The sequence below is a fragment of the Ovis aries genome, chromosome 2 (assembly GCF_016772045.2).
Source record: "Ovis aries strain OAR_USU_Benz2616 breed Rambouillet chromosome 2, ARS-UI_Ramb_v3.0, whole genome shotgun sequence".
NCBI classification, from domain to species: Eukaryota; Metazoa; Chordata; class Mammalia; order Artiodactyla; family Bovidae; genus Ovis; species Ovis aries.
Window position 1 is genome coordinate 175,743,118 of NC_056055.1, and position 21,278 is coordinate 175,764,395.

Here is a 21,278-nt window from a genome sequence, read left to right on the forward strand (position 1 = left end):
ACTGGTCGGGGAACTAAGATCTTACATACCTCATCCTGTGGCCAAAAGAAATTACATGTCAACACCCTCTTTTAGGAGGAGGGAGATAAATCATTTTTTTAATTAGAGGGCTAATAAGCAGAAAGAAACTGTACTTCTTTCATGTCAGAAGTGCAGTTTCCTAATGCTGTTGTTGGGCTTCCCAAGTGGCACAGTGGTAAAGAATCCGCCTGCCGATATAGGAGATGTAAGAGACACGGGTTTGATCCCTGGGTCGGGAAGATCCCCTGAAGAAGAAATGGCAACACTCCAGTATTCTTGCCTGGGAAATCCCATGGGCCGAGGAGCCTGGCAGGTTACAGTCCATGGGGTTGCAAAGAGTCAGACACGACTGAGCGACTGAGCGTGCGTGCACGCTTCTTGCTACCTGTTTATCTTGTCATCAGAAAAGAAGAGATGGCCAAAGCTCTTCCTCAGTATTTCATATACATTTGGGGGAGGGGAATAAAAAAAGAAGAAGGAACTTCCAAGACAAAAATATAATCAAGAACATGATCTATTTTAAAAGAATCAGTTATTGTAATAGGATGAAGATGGAAGTTAGAAGCTACCTCAGACTTCCTGTGCATGCTCAGTCGCTCAGTCGTGACCAAATCTTTGTGATCCCATGGACTGTAGTCCATGGAATGTTGTCCATTTTTCAGGCAAGCGTATTGGAGCAGGTTGCCATTTCCTCCTCCAGGGGATCTTCCTGACCCAGGGATCAAACCTGAGTCTCCTGCACTGCAGGTGGATTCTTTACTGCTGAGCCATCAGGGAAGTGACCTGAGACTTCAGTGTTAATAGCTGAGGAGATGGTTAAAGATGGAGATTACTGGACATCAACCCAGAGGTGGTGTTCAATAAGCCTGAAGTGGGGGCCAGAAAGCACGAAATCAAAGAACACCACTTGGAGAAACACTAATCAAGGTAGATGAGCAAACTAGAGATACCAAGGGAACATTTCATGCAAAGATGGGCACAATGAAGGACAGAAATGGTATAGACCTAACAGAAGCAGAAGATATTAAGAAGAGGTGGCAAGAATACACAGAAGAACTGTACAAAAAAGATCTTCATGACCTAGATAACCATGTGGTGTGATCACTCACTAGAGCCAGACATCCTGGAATGTGAAGTCAAGTAGGCCTTAGAAAGCATCACTACAAACAAAGCTAGTGGATGTGATAGAATTCCAGTTGAGCTATTTCAAATCATAAAAGATGATGCTGTGAAAGTGCTGCACTCAATATGCCAGCAAATTTGGAAAACTCAGCAGGGGCCACAGGACTGGAAAAGGTCAGTTTTCATTCTAATCCCAAAGAAAGGCAATGCCAAAGAATGCTCAAACTACCGCACAATTGCACTCATCTCACACGCTAGTAAAGTAATGCTCAAAATTCTCCAAGCCAGGCTTCAACAGTACGAGAACTGTGAACTCCCAGAGGTCAAACTGGTTTTAGAAAAGGCAGAGGAACCAGAGATCAAATTGCCAACATCCACTGGATCGTGGAAAAAGCAAGAGAGTTCCAGAAAAACATCTATTTCTGCTTTCTTGACTATGCCAAAGCCTTTGACTGTGTGGATCACAATAAACCGTGGTAAATTCTTAAAGAGATGAGAATATCAGATCACCTGACCTGCCTCTTGAGAAATCTGTATGCAGGTCAGGAAGCAACAGTTAGAACTGGACATGGAACAACAAATGGGAAAGGAGTACGTCAAGGCTGTATATTGTCACCCTGCTTATTTAACTTCTATGCAGAGTACATCATGAGAAATGCTGGGCTGGAAGAAGCACAAGCTGAAATCAAGATTGCCAGGAGAAATATCAATAATCTCAGATATGCAGATGATACCAATGACACCACCCTTGTGGCAGAAAGTGAAGAGGAACTTTCATCCTCTTGATGAAAGTGAAAGAGGAGAGTGGAAAAGATGGCTTAAAGCTCAACATTCAGAAAACTAAGATCATGGCATCTGGTCCCATCACTTCATGGGAAATAGATGGGGAAACAGTGGAAACAGTGTCAGACTTTATTTTTGGGGGCTCCAAAATCACTGCAGATGGTGATTGCAGCCATAAAATTAAAAGACGCTTACTCCTTGGAAGGAAAGTTATGACCAACCTAGACATCATATTAAAAAGCATAGACATTACTTTGCCAACAAAGTTCCATCTGTTCAAGGCTATGGTTTTTCCAGTGGTCATGTATGGATGTGAGAGTTGGACTGTGAAGAAAGCTGAGCGCCAAAGAATTGATGCTTTTGAACTATGGTGTTGGAGAAGACTCTTGAGAGTCCCTTGGACTGCAAGGAGGTCCAATCAGTCCATCCTAAAGGAGATCAGCCCTGGGTGTTCACTGGAAAGACTAATGCTGAAGCTGAAACTCCAGTACTTTGGCCACCTCATGCGAAGAGTTGACTCATTGGAAAAGACCCTGATGCTGGGAGGGATTGGGGGTAGGAGGAGAAGGGGATGACAGAAGATGAGATGGCTGGATGGAATCACTGATTAGATGGACATGAGTTTGGGTAAACTCCAAGTGTTGGTGATGGACAGGGTGGCCTGTGTGCTGTGATTCATGGGGTCGCAAAGAGTCAGATATGACTGAGCAATTGATCTGAAACTGATCGTACATCATGCGAAATGTCAGGCTGGATGAAGCACAAGCTGGAGTAAGATTTTTGGGAGAAATATCAATAACCTCAGATATGCAGATGACACTACCCTATGGCAGAAAGCAAAGAAGAACTAAAGAGCCTCTTAATGAAAGTGAGAGAAGAGAGTGAAAAATTTGGCTTAAAACTCAACATTCAAAAAACTAAGATCATGGCATCTGGTCCCATCACTTCATGGCAAATAGATGGGGAAGCAATGGAAACAGTGACAGACTTTATTTTGGGGGGCTCCAAAATCACTGAGGACGGTGACTGCAGCTATGAAATTAAAAGAAGAAAAGTTGGAAGAAAAGTTATGACCAACTTAGACAACATATTAAAAAGCAGAGACATCTCTTTGCCATCAAAGGCCCATCTAGCCAAAGCTATAGTTTTTCCAGCAGTCATATATGGATGTGAGAGTTGGACTATAAAGAAACCTGAGTGCCAAAGAATTGATGCTTTTGAACTGTGGTATTGGAGAAGACTCTTTGAGTTCCTTGGACTGCAAGGAGATCCGACTGGTCCATCTTAAAGGAAATCAGTCCTGAATATTCATTGGAAGGACTGATGATGAAGCTGAAACTCCAGTACTTTCGCCACCTGATGCAAAAGAAATGACTCATTTGAAAAGATCCTGGGAAAGAATGAAGGAGGGAGGAAAAGGGGACCACAGAGGATGAGATGGTTGGATGGCATCACCGACTCAATGGACATGAATTTGAGTAAACTCCAGGAGTTGGTGATGGACACGGAGGCCTGGCATGGGGCAGTCCATGGGGTTGCAAAGAGTCGAACAGGACTGAGTGACTGAATTGTACTGAACTGAGCAAACTAAGGTCCCAGAGAGCTAAGTGACTTGCCTAGGGCCATGTATTAAGGTTAGTGGCAGTCCCTTGATTCTTGGACCAACGCTAATTCTTTTGAACCATGAGCATGGAGGGAGAAAAAGCCCTAAGAATATTACTATAGATCATAAAACATCAACCTGGGACTTCTCTAGTGGCCCAGTGGTTAAGACTCTGTGCTTCCCCTGCAGGGGATGTGGTTCAAGCCCTGGTCGGGGAACAAAGATCTCACATGCCACACAGCCAATAGAAACAGAATGTGACTAGTGAAGCAAGTCTGGCCATCGTTTCCCTCACCATAATCTGTAAACAGAGTTCCCATCATTTACCTTCTGGACCTCTTTGAACTGATGTCTAATTCTAGGATCCATGGCAGCATAGACAGGAGATTTGCACTGATGCAAGGAACTCTAAGATCAGCCATGGGGCTTAACAATCACAGGACAAGAGGAACGAAAAAATCATACAGAGAGGCTCTATGATAAGATCACTCCACTCAACCGAGAGCCTGAGAAATAAGTATGTCAGTTTAATTTCAAGGTGAAATGCTAGGCCATTCTACTAGCATTATTCTATTTTGAATAATAAAAGAGCTCGCTATCAGCATTAGGAAAAGAAATATTGAGAATAAGCAGTTAGCTAAAGCACTGAGAAGAAAAATTCAGTGAAGCCAGCTAGTTGGGACAACAGTTTATCAAGATGTTTTTATTTTTACTTGCTTTATGCATTATTAAAGAATTATGAAACTTCTTGTCCAAAGTTGAAAATTTTCAGCAAATTATTAGAATGTTTTTAGACTATAAGGGGCATAAAATATGCAACATATTCCTTTCATATTCCTTAAAAATCTTGAAAATTTTCTCTCTCTGTCTCTCACGCATTTTGAATTCATTATTGCTATCCCCAAACTATGTAAAATTATTTTTATTTATTTGATGTCAATGTTTTTCCTCTCATATTGGTTTTCTTTTTCAATAGATTTAACTCAGTAATCTTTGATGTTGATTCTATTCTTCCTAGAGATCCTAAACTCTGTGATTTTAGTGGAAAATCAGCAATACACTATGTGTCACAAATAGAGAGTTTCAGAAAACAGCAGTTATTGGACATTTTAATGAATTCTATGCCAAAACCAGGTAATATTTTTATTTCACTTTTAAATTCTCTAACTATAAAAGCCCTATTAGAAACCTTTGGTTTTTTACATGTGTTTGATGGATCTTCTTAAAGAAGTCAAGCTAAATGTATATATATGTGTAACTGAATCATTCTGTCGTACAGTAGATGTTAACACAACATTGTAAATAGATACTTTAATTAAATTTAAAAAAAGAAATCAAGTGAATAGCTATTTATAGACCAGGGACTTTGTACAAGACCCAAAGTTAGATACTCTGAGATAGGCAAAGAAGGCTAAGATGTGGTCCAAACTTTTTAAAGTGTTCAGTACAGTCAGGGACACACCACATCAGTCAGAGGAGAAAGAGGTTGTTATAAACTTGAAAGGGGAAGAAGGGCTTGCTGTGGTTCTCTAATGCTGGATAAAATAGGAAGGAAGCGAAAAGGTGTGATATAGGCATGGAGAAAGAGTCTGAGCAGGAGAAGAGACTGCCACAGAAGAAAGTGTAATGGAAAAGGTGCCACTGAGCCGCGTGTGACTTTGTGAAAACTACTCGACTTTATTGTCTGATTGGATTTCTGTTGGGAGCTTCTGGACAGGGAACAAGGCTATCCCCAGGAAGGTTTCATGGAAGAGGTAAGACTCAATCTGATTCTAAAAAAAATCATGAGATTTGATTTTGTGGACAGAGGCATCATGTTGTAAGTGAGCATGGCTCATCCCAGGGGCGAACTGAAGACTAGAACCAACAGTTCATGTCAGGGGAAAGGAATACAGAAGATTAGATACACAAAGAGACTGAGTCCATCAAAGACTCGTTAAATGTCAGACTGAAGGACATAACTTTTTTTTTTCAATGAAATAGAGTCACTGAAGAATTTTAAGACAGGGAACCATGAAAACCATGTTTTAGGAGAGGAAGAGACTCATGCCAAGCAAGCTCTATTAAGAAACTATAGAAGTACCCATGCGTGGTTGCAAGGATCAGGAAAAGAGATTTTGGACATGGCGTGTAGTGGGCCTGAGAGGTGCTAGGTATGTGAGTTTAAGAGAATGTGAAAGAATTCACAGAATACAGTGATGTAAAGTTGATAGAGGAGACATACAGACAAGGGTTGAGAGGCTTGAGTTAAACATGATTCCAAAGTTTCAGCGCTAGGAAGTGGGGAGGTAGAAATACAATTAACAAAATAGGAGAACACTATGGCTTGGTGCTGATGTTGAAGGTAATAGGTTCTAAAACACTCATTTGATGAGAACTTGTGACCTTCAAAGTAGCAATTTTCTGTAGGCCAGGGCTTGTGGGAAAGGATTGGATGGATTGATGGGTTTCTTTGCAAGTTCTCTACAAGGAGACTGTGAAGATCTGAGAGTCGATGAGATCTCTAAAGGAGCGATGATGGTGAGAAAATTGCAGGGGCCAGGCAGAGAAGGTACACATGGACTCAGGCATAAGAAAGGCAGGAGGAGAATTAGGAGAGAACTGCAAGAAAGAAGGGGTGGGAAGCAGCATCAAGTTGGAAAAGAGTTTACAAAGCAGATGTGATAAGAAAGTGAGGGTTTCAATGGCAGGAAGGAGGCAGTAGAAGGGTTGCAAAGCGTGAAGAAAGAAAATATGGTGAAGAAATGCAGGCTATGAGTAAAGATCACTCATTCAATTTTGTATCACTCATAAGATCAATGAAATAGAAAGAGATGCAAGAGGAAGAAGTTTTCGCGGTAGAGCGCATGCTTATCTGAAAAAGTCAAGATAGCAGGAGAAGGATATGTAAGAGAACAGTGTCCCCAGGAACTAACTGGGAATTCATTGTTTGGTGTTCAGAACTCCGTCAATTTAATGTGGCTTCAAGCCCTAGACAGGAACGGTGCTCCAAGCAGCTGAGCACTTTTATCTTCGGCGACTAGAGCGCAAATATAATTCCCAGCCCCTTATTAGGGGTTACACTTAGCAACATTGTCCCCTTTTAAAAAAACAAACAAACAAAATCATTCATTCTGTGGACTCCTTTTGTCCTCACATCTTTTCCAGTGAAAATTATGGCCCAAAGCTTCCTCAGGATCCCAGATCACTATTTCAAGAAAATTTTAAGCAAAATGGAACTCATTTTTAGAACCTAGCACTAGATGTTGCTGTGAAATTGATGGAGATGCAGCTTATCAAAACACATTATTATGTTTCCTTTGGCAGAAAGACATGCTGAATCATTGCTTGACATTTGTCATGATACAAACTCTTCTCCAACTGATATGATGACAGTTACTAAAAATCAAAATATAATCTTACAGAGCATCAGCAGCAGTGAGGTAAGATGCTCTAATCTTTAAATAGAAAAACTAACAGAAAAAGGGATAACCTACTGCATCTACATTTACTTCATTTATACCTACTTCATTTAGGTTGCTTGAATATTTATAACAAACATATTATAATTATATATTTAAATGTGATTATGAGGAAACTTAAAGCACAATTAATCATAGTACTTCATGAGTTTAATCTCAAGGCAGTAATTAGCTAGTCAGTTCTGAGGCTCATACATTATGCGTGTATGTGTATACCACAGAATATTGTTGCAGCTGAATCCATGCTAAATAATAAAATGTAGCTAGTCTTTATGCATGTTAATGTGAAAGAAGAGAAAATCATTATTCTGTTCATGTCAAATCCATCCTAGGATACCACAAAGGAGGGGCCTCGTCTTGGTCCTGGTCATTACACCCTGCCCATGATGAATAACTTCACAAAGTATAGTAATAGTACTAGTAATAAACATCATGACCCATAGAAAATGATAGAATGATTTCCTAAATGTATAATAAACTGTTAACAGTGGTTGCCTGAAAGGACCAAAATGGAGAACTTTGTACTGTATACACATTTGGTTTTTTGAATTTTTATAAAATTTAACATAGTGCAAACAGTTAAAAATATTAACAACTCTATAGGAATTCCCTGACAGTCTAGTGGTTAGGACTCAGTGCTTTCACTGCAGGGGTGGGAGTGGGAGTGAAGTTGGGGCCCTGGGTTCAATCCCTGGTTGGGAAACTAAGATCCCACATGCTGCACAATGGTGACAATTTTTAAAAATTACTACTCTGTATTTTATTGGTAAAATAATATGACCCACAAATGTGTTTATTTTTACAAGTTGATGAGGTATGGACTATAATAGATAGAAACAACATGAAGAGTTTTAGAGATAGTGTAGTAAGATCTTTTGTACCTTTCTCGTTCCAAAAATTATTCTAAAACAATAAAGAAAACAAAAACCAAAAATTTAAGTAAAAGAGTAGTCTGAAATAACTATAGATTCATAAGAACTGGTAAAAATAGTACAGAGAATTCCTGTATAACCTTCGCCAGCTTTCCTCAACGGGAATTATTATAACTATAGCTGATTGTCTAAACTAGAAAATTGACATTAACCCAACAACACAATGAACTAGACCACAGACCTTCCTCGGATTTCACTAGTTTTAAACGTGCATTCCTTTTTCTTTCTCCTGTTTGTGTCTGCCTGTGTGTATAGTTCTGTGACATTTTATCCCCCGAATCTTCGGTGGAGATACAAAACTGTTCTGTTACCACAAAGGAACCCCCTTCAGTTCAGTCAGTTCAGTCGCTCAGTCGTGTCCGACTCTTTGCGACCCCGTGAATCGCAGCACGCCAGCCTCCCTGTCCATCACCAACTCCCGGAGTTCACTCAGACTCATGTCCATCGAGTCGGTACTACACTCTTAATTGCCATGGTCTCTCCGCTAACTCCAGGCAACCACTGATCTGTTTTCAATCTTTATTATTTTATCACTTCCAGAATGTCATATAAATGGCATTATCATACGTGTAAACTTTTGAGATTGGCTTTTTCTACTGAGCATAACACTCCTGAGATACATCCAAGTTGTTCTATGTATCAATAGTTTCTTTATGTTGCTAAGTAGTATTCTATTACAATTTTATTTTGTCCCACAGTTTATTTAGCTGTTCATCTGTTGAAAGACATTTGGGTTGTTTCCAGTTTGGGGCTATTTACATATAAAGCTACCATGAACATCTATGTACAAATTTTTGTGTTAATTTATGTTTTTATTTCTCTAGGATACATGCCCAGGAATCCAATTAGTGGGTCATTTGATAAATGTATGTTTAATTTTTTTAAAGCTGCCTAACAATTTTCCAGAGTGGCTCTAACCATTTTATATTCCCACCAGCAGTAAATGAGAGATCCAATGTCTCTATACTCTTGGCGGCATATGGTACTATCAGTATTCTTTATTTTAACCATTAAAAATTTTTTAACCAAAATAGGTATATGATGGCAACTCATTGTGGTTATAATTTGCATTTCCCTAATGAACAATGTTAAACCTTTTAAAAAATTTATTTGCCATCAGCTACAATTATTCAAATATTTTGTCCATTTTCTGATTGAATTCTTTGTCTTATTGTTGGGTTTAGAGAATTCTTTATATATTCTGGATGTGTAACTCACAAATATTTTCTGCTAGTCAATGAGAAAATTTTGGTTTGCTTTTTTCACCTTTTTAACAGCTCTTTTACCAAACAAAAGTTTTTATTTTTGATGAAAATCAATTTATCCATTTTTTCCCTTATGGGTCTTAATTTTTATATTATGTCTAAGAAGACTTTTACTTGACTTAGGCCCTGGTTCCAGGAGTGTGTTCAGTTTATAAAAATTCATGAATCTCTATAGTTTTGGTATATGCACATTCCTGAGTATATGCTATTCTTAAAAGTAAATATACACAATGGGGTATTACTCAGCCATAAAAAGAAACACATTTGAATCAGTTTTAATGAGGTGGATGAAACTAGAACCTATTGTACAGAGTGAAGTAAGTCAGAAAGAGAAAGATAAATATCATGTGCTAACGCATATATACGGAATCTAGAAAGATGGTACCAAAGAATTTATTTGCAAGGCAGCAATGGAGAAGCAGACATAGAGAACAGACTTATGGACTTGGGGAGAGGGGAGGAAAGGGTGAGATGTATGGAGAGAGTAACGTGGAAACTTAAATTACCATATGTAAAGTAGATAGCCAATGAGAATTTGCTGTATGTCTCAGGAAACTCAAACAGGGGCTCTGTATCAACCTAGAGGGGTAGGATGGGGAGGGGATGGGAGGAAGATTCAAGAGGGAGAGGATATATGTATACCTATGGCTGATTCATGTTGAGGTTTGACAGAAAACAACAAAATTCTGTAAAGCAATTATCCTTCAATTAAAAAATAAAATTTTTAAAAAGTAAATTAAAAGGAAGGAGTAAATGCTTTCAAATATCTGAGCAAAGAATATGGTTTTCAATCTAGGATTTTATATTCAGAAAACTATAAATCAAATATTAGAGTTGAATAAAGACATTTTTCAGACATGCAAATGAGAAAACGTTTTACATTTCACATGCCTTTTAAGGAAGCTACTATGTACTCTACTAATTAAGAGGATAGATAAAAATAGAAGGGAAAATTGGATCCATGATTCAGGGGATCTGGAACCCAACACAAGAGAGGAGGATATCCTTGGTATAAAGCAGAAAGCAAGTCCCAAGGCTTCAAACCGTGTATGAAGTCTAGAGAACAAAGAGATCCAATCACTGGGGAAAGGGAGGGGTGAGGAAGAACAGGATAATGGGGATTTCCATGAAGAAGGTGGAACTGGTGTATTATTTGATATATTTAACCATGTGGAAAGACCACTGGAGGTTGGGAAGATTTAAGATTTTTAAAAATATATGAAAATTAATTAAATGTTAAATAAATTTGTGAATGAAATAAAAATAGGGATTTGGGGTTTATGTACGAAAAAAGTTATGCAAGAAAGAAAGTATAATCACATTATATTTCTATTGCATGACTATAGTGCAATACATACAGTATAGTACAATACTCAAATAGTCATAATTTACACTTTGCCTATTGATTTTATAAGAAAAAAAGGGTGAGTTTATTGGAAGGATGGGGACAGGATATAAGAATATTCAATTGTCAACTGCAATAATAAGACAGAAGGTAATGTATCACTTTATCTTTTGGGGGCAGGAGGTGGGGGTTGTTTACCTTCTTCACTTTTATCACCAGTAAAAAGATCCCAACCTACTCCCCAAAGAGGCTTGCTTTTTTCCCAAGTCACGAGTGAGTCAATATGTCAACGAGAAGAGAGGTGACTCTTCTTTCCCCGTTTCTTGCCCAGCCTAACATTTCATCTCCTTCCTCTGGCCAAGTTATTAATAGCAGATGAATAGAGCAGATGGGGCTTCCCAGGTGGCGCTAGTGGTAAACAAGCAGTCTGCCAAAGCAGGAGACATAAGAGACATGGGTTTGATTCCTGGGTCAGGAAGATCCTCTGGAGGAAGGCATGGCAACAGGCTCCAGTATTCTTGCCTGGAGAATTCCATGGATGGAGGAGCCTGGCGAGCTATAATCCATGGGGTCACAAAGAGAAACAACCAAAGGACTTAGCATGCATAGATGGCTGTTATCACACCATTTAAGAGTACTTACCTACTTCCGGCCCATTCACTAACTGCAAAATCCACCTGTCCCACTCTCTCCCCCTGTTCTCAGGACACACATTTCCCATCAGGCTCCACAGGGAAGGCCCAGCGGCACACAAGACTCTCACCCAAGAATTGCCACCAAGAGAAGTGATTATGGTTAACTGCTTTGCAAAGTAGCCTCTGTTCTTCTCAGCTTGCAGGGAGGAGAAACAGTAACCACTCCAGTGATAGAACCTAGCTGATCTAAAAATCAAAGCTTTGGGACTTTACTGAAGCTCCAGTGGTTAAGAATCTGCCTTGCAATGCAGGCGACACAGGAGACAAGGGTTTGATTTCTGGGTCAGACACTGGTTTGATCCCCTGGAGGAGGGCAGGTCAACCCACTCCACTATTCTTGCCTGGAGAATACCATGGACAGAGGAGCCTGGTGGGCTTCAGTCCATAGGGTCACAAGAGTGTCACCAGATTCAGACATGACTGAAGTGACTTGAACAGCACAACACAGCACATAGAGCAGATCACAGGATCAGGATGAAAATGTCAGTCTTGGCCTTAAACCCTCACAGCTCCAAGTCCAGTGTCCCTTACTTTTTCCTCTTTCTAATCCCACCCAAACCTTGGCTCATAGACTAACCCCACCAGGACCACGGTACCCATTCTCTGACTTCATCACACTGAGTCTGTCCCCAGATTGACTGCTCCAGTGATTTGCCAGATGAATGAGCTAAGGGGTAGGTAAGGTATCACTTTAGTAACTCAAGAGACAGCAGGAGGGGACTTCCCTGGTGGTCCAGTGGTTAAGAATCTGCCTTCCAGTGCAGTGGGCCTGGGTCTGATCTCTGGTCAGGGAGGTGGATCCCATATGCTCACTGCAGCCAAATACATAGAAATAAAATACATATAAAAAGAAAGAAATTGATAAAAGAAAACACACTTACTTTTCATTTTTTGTGATATAGTTAGGAAACTTGCTTCTTTTTTTTTAAGACTAAAAAAAATCCCTTCATATTTAGTTCATTTTTTATGCAGTTCTAAGATATTTTTTGAACTTTCACTCTATATTTTTCTTATTATGGTTGAAATAACTTTGAACTTGTTTTTGAGGGAGAGAGAGACTCTCACTATTGAATTTGCTTCTTTCTAGTGCTTTCTCTAGGGTTTAAATTAAAAAAAAAAAACCCAAGGTCTTTTTTTCACTTCTTTTCTTTGAATGAAAGCTTGCTTTATTTGGGGGTTATCTGCAGTAGGTTTTTATAGTTTACAAATATAAGCAGCTGCTTTGCTTGTAGGATTGCACCTGAGAGGCTCTTCATGGCCTCTGCCAATCTTTTTTTCATCTAAGAAGAATCTTCTTTCCAAATTGAATTGCGTACGATTCCTGCTCCTCTTTTCTGTGTGGTTGGCATTCTGCTGTTTGCAGATTAGAATGCTATGCTGTCGTCTGTTGCTGCCTCTTGCATTACCGTGAATGGTTGATGGGCTCCGTTTATTTGGGATGTGCTATTCTAACATTTTCTCTCCTTCACTCACGACTGCATTATTTCAGTTTCCTCTTTCACCCAGTGAAAGTAAAAGTCACTCAGTCATGTCCAACTCTTTGCGACCCCACAGACTATACAGTCCATGGAATTCTCCAGGCAGGATACAGGAGTGGGTAGCCTTTCCCTTCTCCAGGGGATCTTCCCAACCCAGGGATCAAACCCAGGTCTCCCACATTGCAGGTGGATTCTTCAGCTGAGCCACAAGTGAAGTCCATTAAAGTCATTCATATTTAAGATTTTAAAATAAACAGAAAATTCTGAGCTGTTGCTGTTTTTGTCTTCATTTTCATGTTAATCTTCAAAGTAGGTATTATTCCCACATCCTTTTTGTTTGTGATGCTTATGGTTTTTCAGTTTTTTTTTAAGGAAGAAGTTTTTGTCGGGAGTTTGTAGGGATCACACATCTTTAATTTTTTCCTGTGCAAAAATTATAAATTATGTTTGAATATTCTTTCTCTTAATTTTCTCATGATTATTAATTTTCCTTCTGGTTCTTGTTGAGACTCTCTTGTTTCAAATTTTCATAGTAGCAAGAAAGCAGAGTGATTATGAATTCTGTAACCAGACTTCAGAGTCTGGGTGTGAATCTGGCTTGCTAGGTGACCTTGGTTAAGTTACTTAACTCCTCTGAACCTCATGTATAAATGGAATAACAGTTTCTGCCTTTAGAGTTTTTGTGAGGATTAAGTCAGCTAATGTGTGAAAGGTCCAACAGTGTCTGGCACTGTATGGATAAATGCTAGTCATTGTTATGGGTTTTGCAGCTAGTTTGCCCATACCCTGCATCTTCCAACTTTTCCTCAAGGACCAACTAATGAATGAACTAAGCAGTTGAGACCAACCGCAGATCATTAATCAACATAGAAACTTGAAATGAGAACCAGTTATATATTTAACACTAAATTTAGTGTTAATTAGTTTTATTCAGCATAAAAATTTCACTGAAACACTCTAATTATATGAAATGGAAGAAATATATTCTGAAGTCTCATAGAGTGTTCTAGACATGATATGAATAAAAATTATATATACTAAGAAGGAAACTTCAGTGGTCACTAAACATCTGAAACTCTCTCCAACATTTCTACTAACAAAAGCATGCACATTCAAACAATCGGATCATGTATCACATTACTAAAAATGAAAATTGATAATTGATAAGGGAGAAGGTAGTGAAACAGGCTTATGCACTGCTAGTGGAGAGTAAGTAGTAATTGTAAATTTACTTTTAAAGCAACATATGTAGAAAAAATTCGAATATTCTTCAGATCAATAATTCCTTATAATTCCATATCTGAGAATCTACTCTAAAGAGATAATACAAAATTGGGGTATTACTTGTAAAGATGTTTGCAGCACTATGTGTGATAATGAAGAATTAAAAACTGCCTACTATGCATGATGGGGTTTATATCATAACACTTATGGGACTTACTAAACATCTTTATGACCCTCTGATAAAACTCCATTAAAATTATATTTACTTAGTAAATTGCTATGTAATTTATACCTGTCATAAGTAAAAAAGCCAGATATGAAATGACATGATACAACTCTATTATTATATTAAACACTTAGGAAAAAGAAAAAGAAAATATCCTGTCTGTGTGAACAGAGTTTGCTTTTTATTTGTAGGATTATAGGTGATTTCTTCTCCTGCTCTTTAAAGAACTGCTGTTTTGGTATTTCCATGCATTTTATAAAATAGTAATCCCCTACTGCTCACACTTTGTAATTGGATGGGAGAGAGAAGAAATTTGCCAGAGAGTGGTAGAAGTTTTGAAATGCAAAGAATAAGCAGTGAAATTGACAACAGTCTAGGATCAGGGCAAACCTGTCCAGGTGTCCCATCTGCCACTGACAACCAGGATGGGCTGAGGTAGGACCCCTAACCTGTGCTGGGAGGTAGAGAATGCTTTACAAAGCATGTACTGCTGTATAAAGTAAAATATGATAACTAAGCTATTATAATTGAACACCTTCCCCCAAGGGGAATGGACAGTTAGGGAGTGTGGGATGCTCAGGTACACACTACTATATTTAAAATGAATAACCAGCAAGGACCTATTGTATAGCAGATGGAACTCCGCTCAATGTTATGTGGCAGCCTGAATGGGAGGGTGGTTTGAGGGAGAATGGATACATGTATGTGCGTGGCTGAATCCCTTCCTTGTTCACCTGAAACTACCACAGCATTGTTAATCGGTTTCAACCCAACACAAAAGAAAAAGTTTTTAAAAATTGAACACCTAAAATATTTTAATGGTAGTGATAAGTCAAATGAACAAAGTGAAAAGATTCCCACACTCTCTGGGGAATTAGTGAATGAAATATCAGAGGCTTTATGATAAAGTCTGCTCACTTCTCCGACAAACATCTGCATTTAGGGCAAAGACTTTTTATCCGATAGTCTGCTTAACCAGGCCATTCATCTGGACCACAGAAGCCAGAATGCAATTATAACATCCAGGTAGGATGGGATATTTTAACTACTACTTGCATCTATCACTGTTCTAGCCACTAAAAGGGGCAAAATCACCAGCAACAACTTCTAACGGAGGAGCCTATCAACAACAACGCACTCTCATAGAAACCATTTCTTCTTTAGAGAGTCAGGAATACTTTTTGTAAGTCAAGCTGGTTGATTTTCTTTAAGTTAAGCTGTTTTTCAACCATGTTTTTCAGCAGTTTGATCATTTTCTAGATTGTAAAAGGGAAGTTTGAGAAGTTGCCTAACACGATTAGATCAGAAGGCTGTCATAGTGAAAACTTTAATCAGCTTTGCTGCCTTTCAGTCTAAGGATATAGCTGCAGCTTCCATGTGGGGCAAGGATTTCCACCCTCACCATCTGTAAATGATGCCCCAAGGAGGCATTATGGAAAAGACCATGTTCCTTTGGGGTTGTTCACTGGCTGTGGCCAAAGGATTCTTTCCAGTTACCCACTCGGATGGAATTGGTAGCAGCTTAACAGCCTGAATATAGACATGATAAAGTATAAAATATTGAATTTCTCTGTGTATATGCAATTTCAGCTTTGATCTTCATCTTTGATTATGCAATTAATCACATTCACGTCTATCTAAGCCTGGTGCTCTGGAGACAAACATTTTCCCATTACTTTAGTCCTGGATACTTTATCCGATTTAAAAGGAATCAGCAGTGTGAAACTTTAGCCTAGAAAAACAACAACAACAACAACAACAACATTCACCCTGCCAACCAAGTATTACACTGAAAAACTGAGTTTCTATTTTATGATATTTCAGGAGTCTGACCAAGATGATGACTGCTCTCATTCCATACTGATTAGTGAAGAAGGAGATCCAAGTGGTGATGGACAAGACTGGCAACCCAGGGCAGAAGGTATCCATCTTCTGTCCTTGATGTGTTTACAAAGACAATATTGATTATTTGGATTTTCCCCCTAATTTCAGTCATGCTCAGTGCAGAGCTTTGAACTCTCAGACAAGCATAGAGGAAAAGAAATCCTATCCTCTGGTCCATATTTGAATCAGTGAGTCTTGGCAACCTATCCAGTCTCTCCTTTGTTCTACCCTACTCTAGCTCAACGTGCTGTTCTCATCTCCTTTCTCTTTTGTCTGGTAGCATCCTGTCCCTCACTTCTTTTCTCTCAGAATCTTCCAGCAGCTACAGGGATCTGTCCTCTTCCATGCATGTGTGTGTGCTAAGTCACTTTAGTTGTGTCCGACTCTTTGCGACCCTATGGACTGTAGCTTACCATGTCCATCCTATGGATTCTCCAGGCAAGAATCCTGGAGTGAGTATGCCATGCCCTCCTCCAGGGGAATCTTCCCAACCCAGGGACTGAACCCACTTCTCTTACGTCTCCTGCCTTGGCAGGTGGGTTCTTTACCACTAGTGCTACCTGGGAAGCCTTATTCTCTTCCAGGACCAAGCATTTCTCCATTAGCTGTCATCCCAGACCTCTTCCCTTGAGGAGGGAGTTGGGGGACTGAACCAAGAACTAAAGGCCCAAGTTGCACTCTCGTATTCTAGGAGGCCATAAGTCTGGAATTTCCCAAAACAGCACCCATTCCAAATGCGTCATCCTGTCCTATTCTTAAACGTCCTTGCATTGAACAGATCACAAGGTATTTACAGATTCTCACTGCAGAACATAATCATCACAGCGATCACATTTGTCTGTCATCTACTCCCCTATACACTTCTTAAATGAAATGTTTATTTGAACTGCTCCGATCTCTTTTCTGGTAATTTTCCTACTTGCATTTCTAACATGCCAGGGAAGCTGCCCTCTCGGATGTCTTTTTTCTCATCCCCATTAACCACCCTGAAGGCTGCAGTGCTAGCTCAGCCACTGTCTCCTTTGACCCCTTATGCAATGCTGCCCTCTTCTGGGGAGCCTCCCATCTTTCCCAAACTCACTCGGTACCTCCTTTCTCCTGGCTGAGGGCAGGGAAGAAATTATAAACATCATGAACCCTGAAAGACCTAATTAAAATAAACAAGTCCTGATCCCCTCCAAGTAGTCCTTGTCATCTGCCTTTGACTTTCAAAGCCTTCAACTCTGAGTTCTCAGAAGTCCAACTGTGTCCCAGTCACCTTTTAAGAGATTAAATACTAAGTTTAATTCAGCTCAATTTAGAGATGGCTTGCATTTGAGGTGCTTATAGGAATTGAACCTGGTTCTCCTGAATCGTAGGCAAATTCTTTACCATCTGAGCCTCCAGGAAAGCCCCTTCATATTAATAATACTTTAAAAATCAATTTGTATGTAATATTTTAGATTTTCATGTAGGAACCATAACACTTAGGCAGCATCTCAACTAAGTTCTTGCAGTTTTAAGCTTTCATAACTTCAGTTATACATTCTAAAGAAGAAATTATGTTTCTAAGTTTTCTTCTCATAGTTGATAAGAGTCTTCAGTAAGCTAGTAACTCTTTCAAGTCACAAAGTCTGAAATAAAAATGGAGAATTATTGTGCATTGTATTAATCTTAAATAACAATAAATCTCTTTAAATTCCATTTACATGCTTCTAACATACCCCAGGTTGTTAATGTTTAAGTGTTTGCACACTTTATAAAGACTTTATGCACATCCATGTGACTATTTGATAGTAGATATGCACATTTAATCATTTAATTTATATCTGTTTGTTTATTGTATTATTCTTTTAAAAAGGAAGCTTCACTAACTAAAATATATATAAACTCAAATGTTTGGATCACTGCCCTGGTCTTTCAGTTCAGTTCAGTTCAGTTCATTTCAGTCACTCAGTTGTGTCCAATTCTTTGTGACCCCATGAATCGCAGCACGCCAGGCCTCCCTGTCCATCACTAACTCCTGGAGTTAACTCAGACTCACATCCATCGAGTCCGTGATGCCATCCAGCCATCTCATCCTCTGTTGTCCCCTTCTCCTCCTGCCCCCAATCCCTCCCAGCATCAGAGTCTTTTCCAGTGAGTCAACTCTTTGCATGAGGTGGCCAAAGTACTGGAGTTTCAGCTTTAGCATCATTCCTTCCAAAGAAATCCCAGGGCTGATCTCCTTCAGAATGGATTGGTTGGATCTCCTTGCAGTCCAAGGGACTCTCAAGAGTCTTCTCCAACACCGCAGTTCAAAAGCATCAATTCTTCGGCGCTCAGCCTTCTTCACAGTCCAACTCTCACATTCATAGCAGCTAAATATTCCTGCAACACACATTTGCTTTCTTATGGACTTTTACAGATGGTAATTTATGAAATACAATTTGCCCCTCACCCTAATCCCTCATCCTTTTCCTTATTATATAAATCTTCTTGCATTCCTTAATCAGCTATTTCCCCAGAACATATCAGATGCAAACCTTGTAGACTGGAAATTGAGCATGTAAATTATTCTTTTCATGAGTGAATGAGAACCTATTTTCTAAAATTACTAGGCTTAATTTTTAAAAAATATGGTGTATATCTATCAGGATTCTTCTGTGCAAATAACAAAATCTGTTCTACTTGAGTGAAAAGAAAGGAAGTTTTAAAAGTTACTAGAAGAGTTCATAGACGATTGAAACACAAAGGAGAAGAACAGATCCCAGGTTGGATTGTCATAAAGAATTCTTGTAGCTACATCTCAAAACTGGTCACTGACCCCCAGATCACACTGCCTCAGCCACAACCAGCATACACAATGCTTCTACATTGACCTTAGACCCTCCCTCTGCTGTTGATATTCATATCAGCGAAAGGATAAAGCCATCTTATCTTCTCTTGTGTAACTCCTGGGTATCCATCTCTCAAGTTAGTTTTCTGAAAACTAGTGGCAAAAAAAGACTGGAACATGTAGCTGTAAAAAATTCTGTTGAAAATCACGATTTAGGAAACTATCAAAAGGTAGAGAGGTTATCAAAATATTTTGAACCTCGATTCCCATCCATTTAAACAAAGCAAGTAGAAACACAGAAAAGTAAGACTTTTCTGGAGAAAATAATTTCTCTTCATTGACTGAATTAGGCTAGGCCGATTAAGTTTTTGTTTTAAAAATTTAGCACTTATATTAATAATTAATCATCATTTTCTGGCTTTATGAATATCATTTGCCCGTTTTCTGCAAGAAAGTTTATGTTTCTGGTTGTGTGTAAATGATGCTTCTTAGTTTCGCTCTACTATAACATTTTCTGGTTGGGTTAATTTGCATCTTCTTACTGGAAATATGCTTTCAGATAGGAGCAAGTGTTTTATTTTCACATGTGACAGTGCATCCTCTTTCCTGGACCACTCTTAGGTTCAGAGGCTCCTATGATCACTCACAATATTTAAAAGATAAAACAGAGAATATATATGTTCCAAGATGATTTCAGTGTCAGAAGGTTTTATAATATCCCTCCCCCAGCCCGCCAATTAGGACCAAATTTTTTTCCCCATTTAGGAACCATTAACTTTCACAATGTCTAAAATGTCAGGAATTTCTTATACTTGCATCTTACTTTCTTGGTTTAAGAAAAGAGAAATCAACCAATTAACAGATTTTTAGCTTATTAAATCTAGTTAAAAACATTCTTGGTAAAAAAATCATCTAGGTTTATTAGTCCTCAATGATTCTAAAAGTACAGTCATTGTTAAGAACATGTTCACATGAATATACTGTAGAATAACTTCTACAGCAAAGTCTAACTGTGCCTAGTCTTACAGAGCATCCTTTTCACTGACAGTTGAGTCATTAGGAATGTATGCTGTTTGTTTTTCTTACTCTAACATGTCAGCTAGGTGTTTGCCCTCAAGGATGACTACAAAAATGGTATGAAAGACATCCATCTGCCTTTCACTACAAAAGTGGCCATGAGCCATCTCACAACCTCATGACTGTCAGTTTTTTCATCTCTAAAACGAAGGGTTTGGATGACCTCTGAGTTCCTCCCAGCTCTGTAATCCCAAGCCTGTCATTTTGTGCTACATAGTGTGGTGATAGGATATTTGAAAAGTTAAAAAGAAAATCCACTATTCCGAGGAAACCTCATTTTTAGAGATTGCAAAAAAAAAAAAAAAAACAAACAAACCACAGAACTCCTTTTGGAAATATTTATTTGTTTTAAATGCACCACTCTTATAAATAACACAAGCATAAACATTTCACATTAAAAATGTTTTCCTTATGGTGGTTCCTATATATTTGACAAAATACCCAATGTCCTTTAAAAATAATAAAAACTTTAATTGATACGCTGATGGTGATTGGCTTCCCAGGTAGTGCTAGTGGTAAAGCACTCGCCTGCCAATGCAGGAGACCTACGAGACGCAGGTTCGATCCCTGGGTTAGAAAGATTCCCTGGAGGAGGGCATGGCAACCCACTCCAGTATTCTTGCCTAGAGAATCCCATGGACAGAGGAGCCTGGTGGGTTACATCCCATAGGGTCACAGAGAGTCAGACATGACTGAAGCAACATAGCATGCACACACTGATGATGACAGCTATTAAGTAACTTTCCCAAGGTCCCCCCCGGAAGTGGCAGAAGAGGATGGAGACCCAGATCTCTCTGATTCACGACCTGCTTAAATCTTCTCTACTATACTTCGATCAATGGAGCTGATTAAAACCATGGCTCCTCCAGCATCCACAGACTGAATGAATGGCTGTGACAGATAGATGGATAAGCTGAATACTGGGACAAGCCCTACATCTTCCTGGAAGGATATGCTTCTATGTTCTACACACACATTGCACACTTCTTTCACAGTGCTTATCTGGCTATGCTCTTTGCTTTCTTATTTATAGTCTCTGCTAAGGCCACAGCTGTACCTTCTTTGTTTCTTTATATTAAGCACAATGAGTTACATTTGGCATACACTTGATAAAAGTTTGTTGAATAGGAAAAAGTGAATAAGTGAAAATCTTAAAGGACAGGCAATTCTGGTATGGTTCACACTAGGTTTTCTGAACTATTTTTGTTTATATATTGATTGTGCTATGTCTGCACGGCTGCCCAAGGGCTTTCTCTAGCTGTGGTGAGGGGCGGCTGCTCTCTGGCTGCAGTGCATAGGCTTCTCATTGCAATGGGTTCTCTTGTTGCAGAGCCCAGGCTCTAGGCGTGCAGGCTTCAGTAGTTG

At 39.1% G+C, this 21,278-nt stretch overlaps 1 protein-coding gene across 1 annotated transcript in view; it reads left to right on the forward strand.

Annotated features, from left to right (window-relative positions):
• The window catches only part of MAP3K19 (mitogen-activated protein kinase kinase kinase 19), a 71,756-nt gene that overhangs the window by 12,172 nt on the left and 38,306 nt on the right, over window positions 1-21,278 (forward strand). The window contains 3 exon segments of the mRNA XM_004004734.6: window positions 4,548-4,663; window positions 6,836-6,951; window positions 15,980-16,076. Of these exon segments, the coding sequence (XP_004004783.4) occupies window positions 4,548-4,663; window positions 6,836-6,951; window positions 15,980-16,076 (329 nt within the window).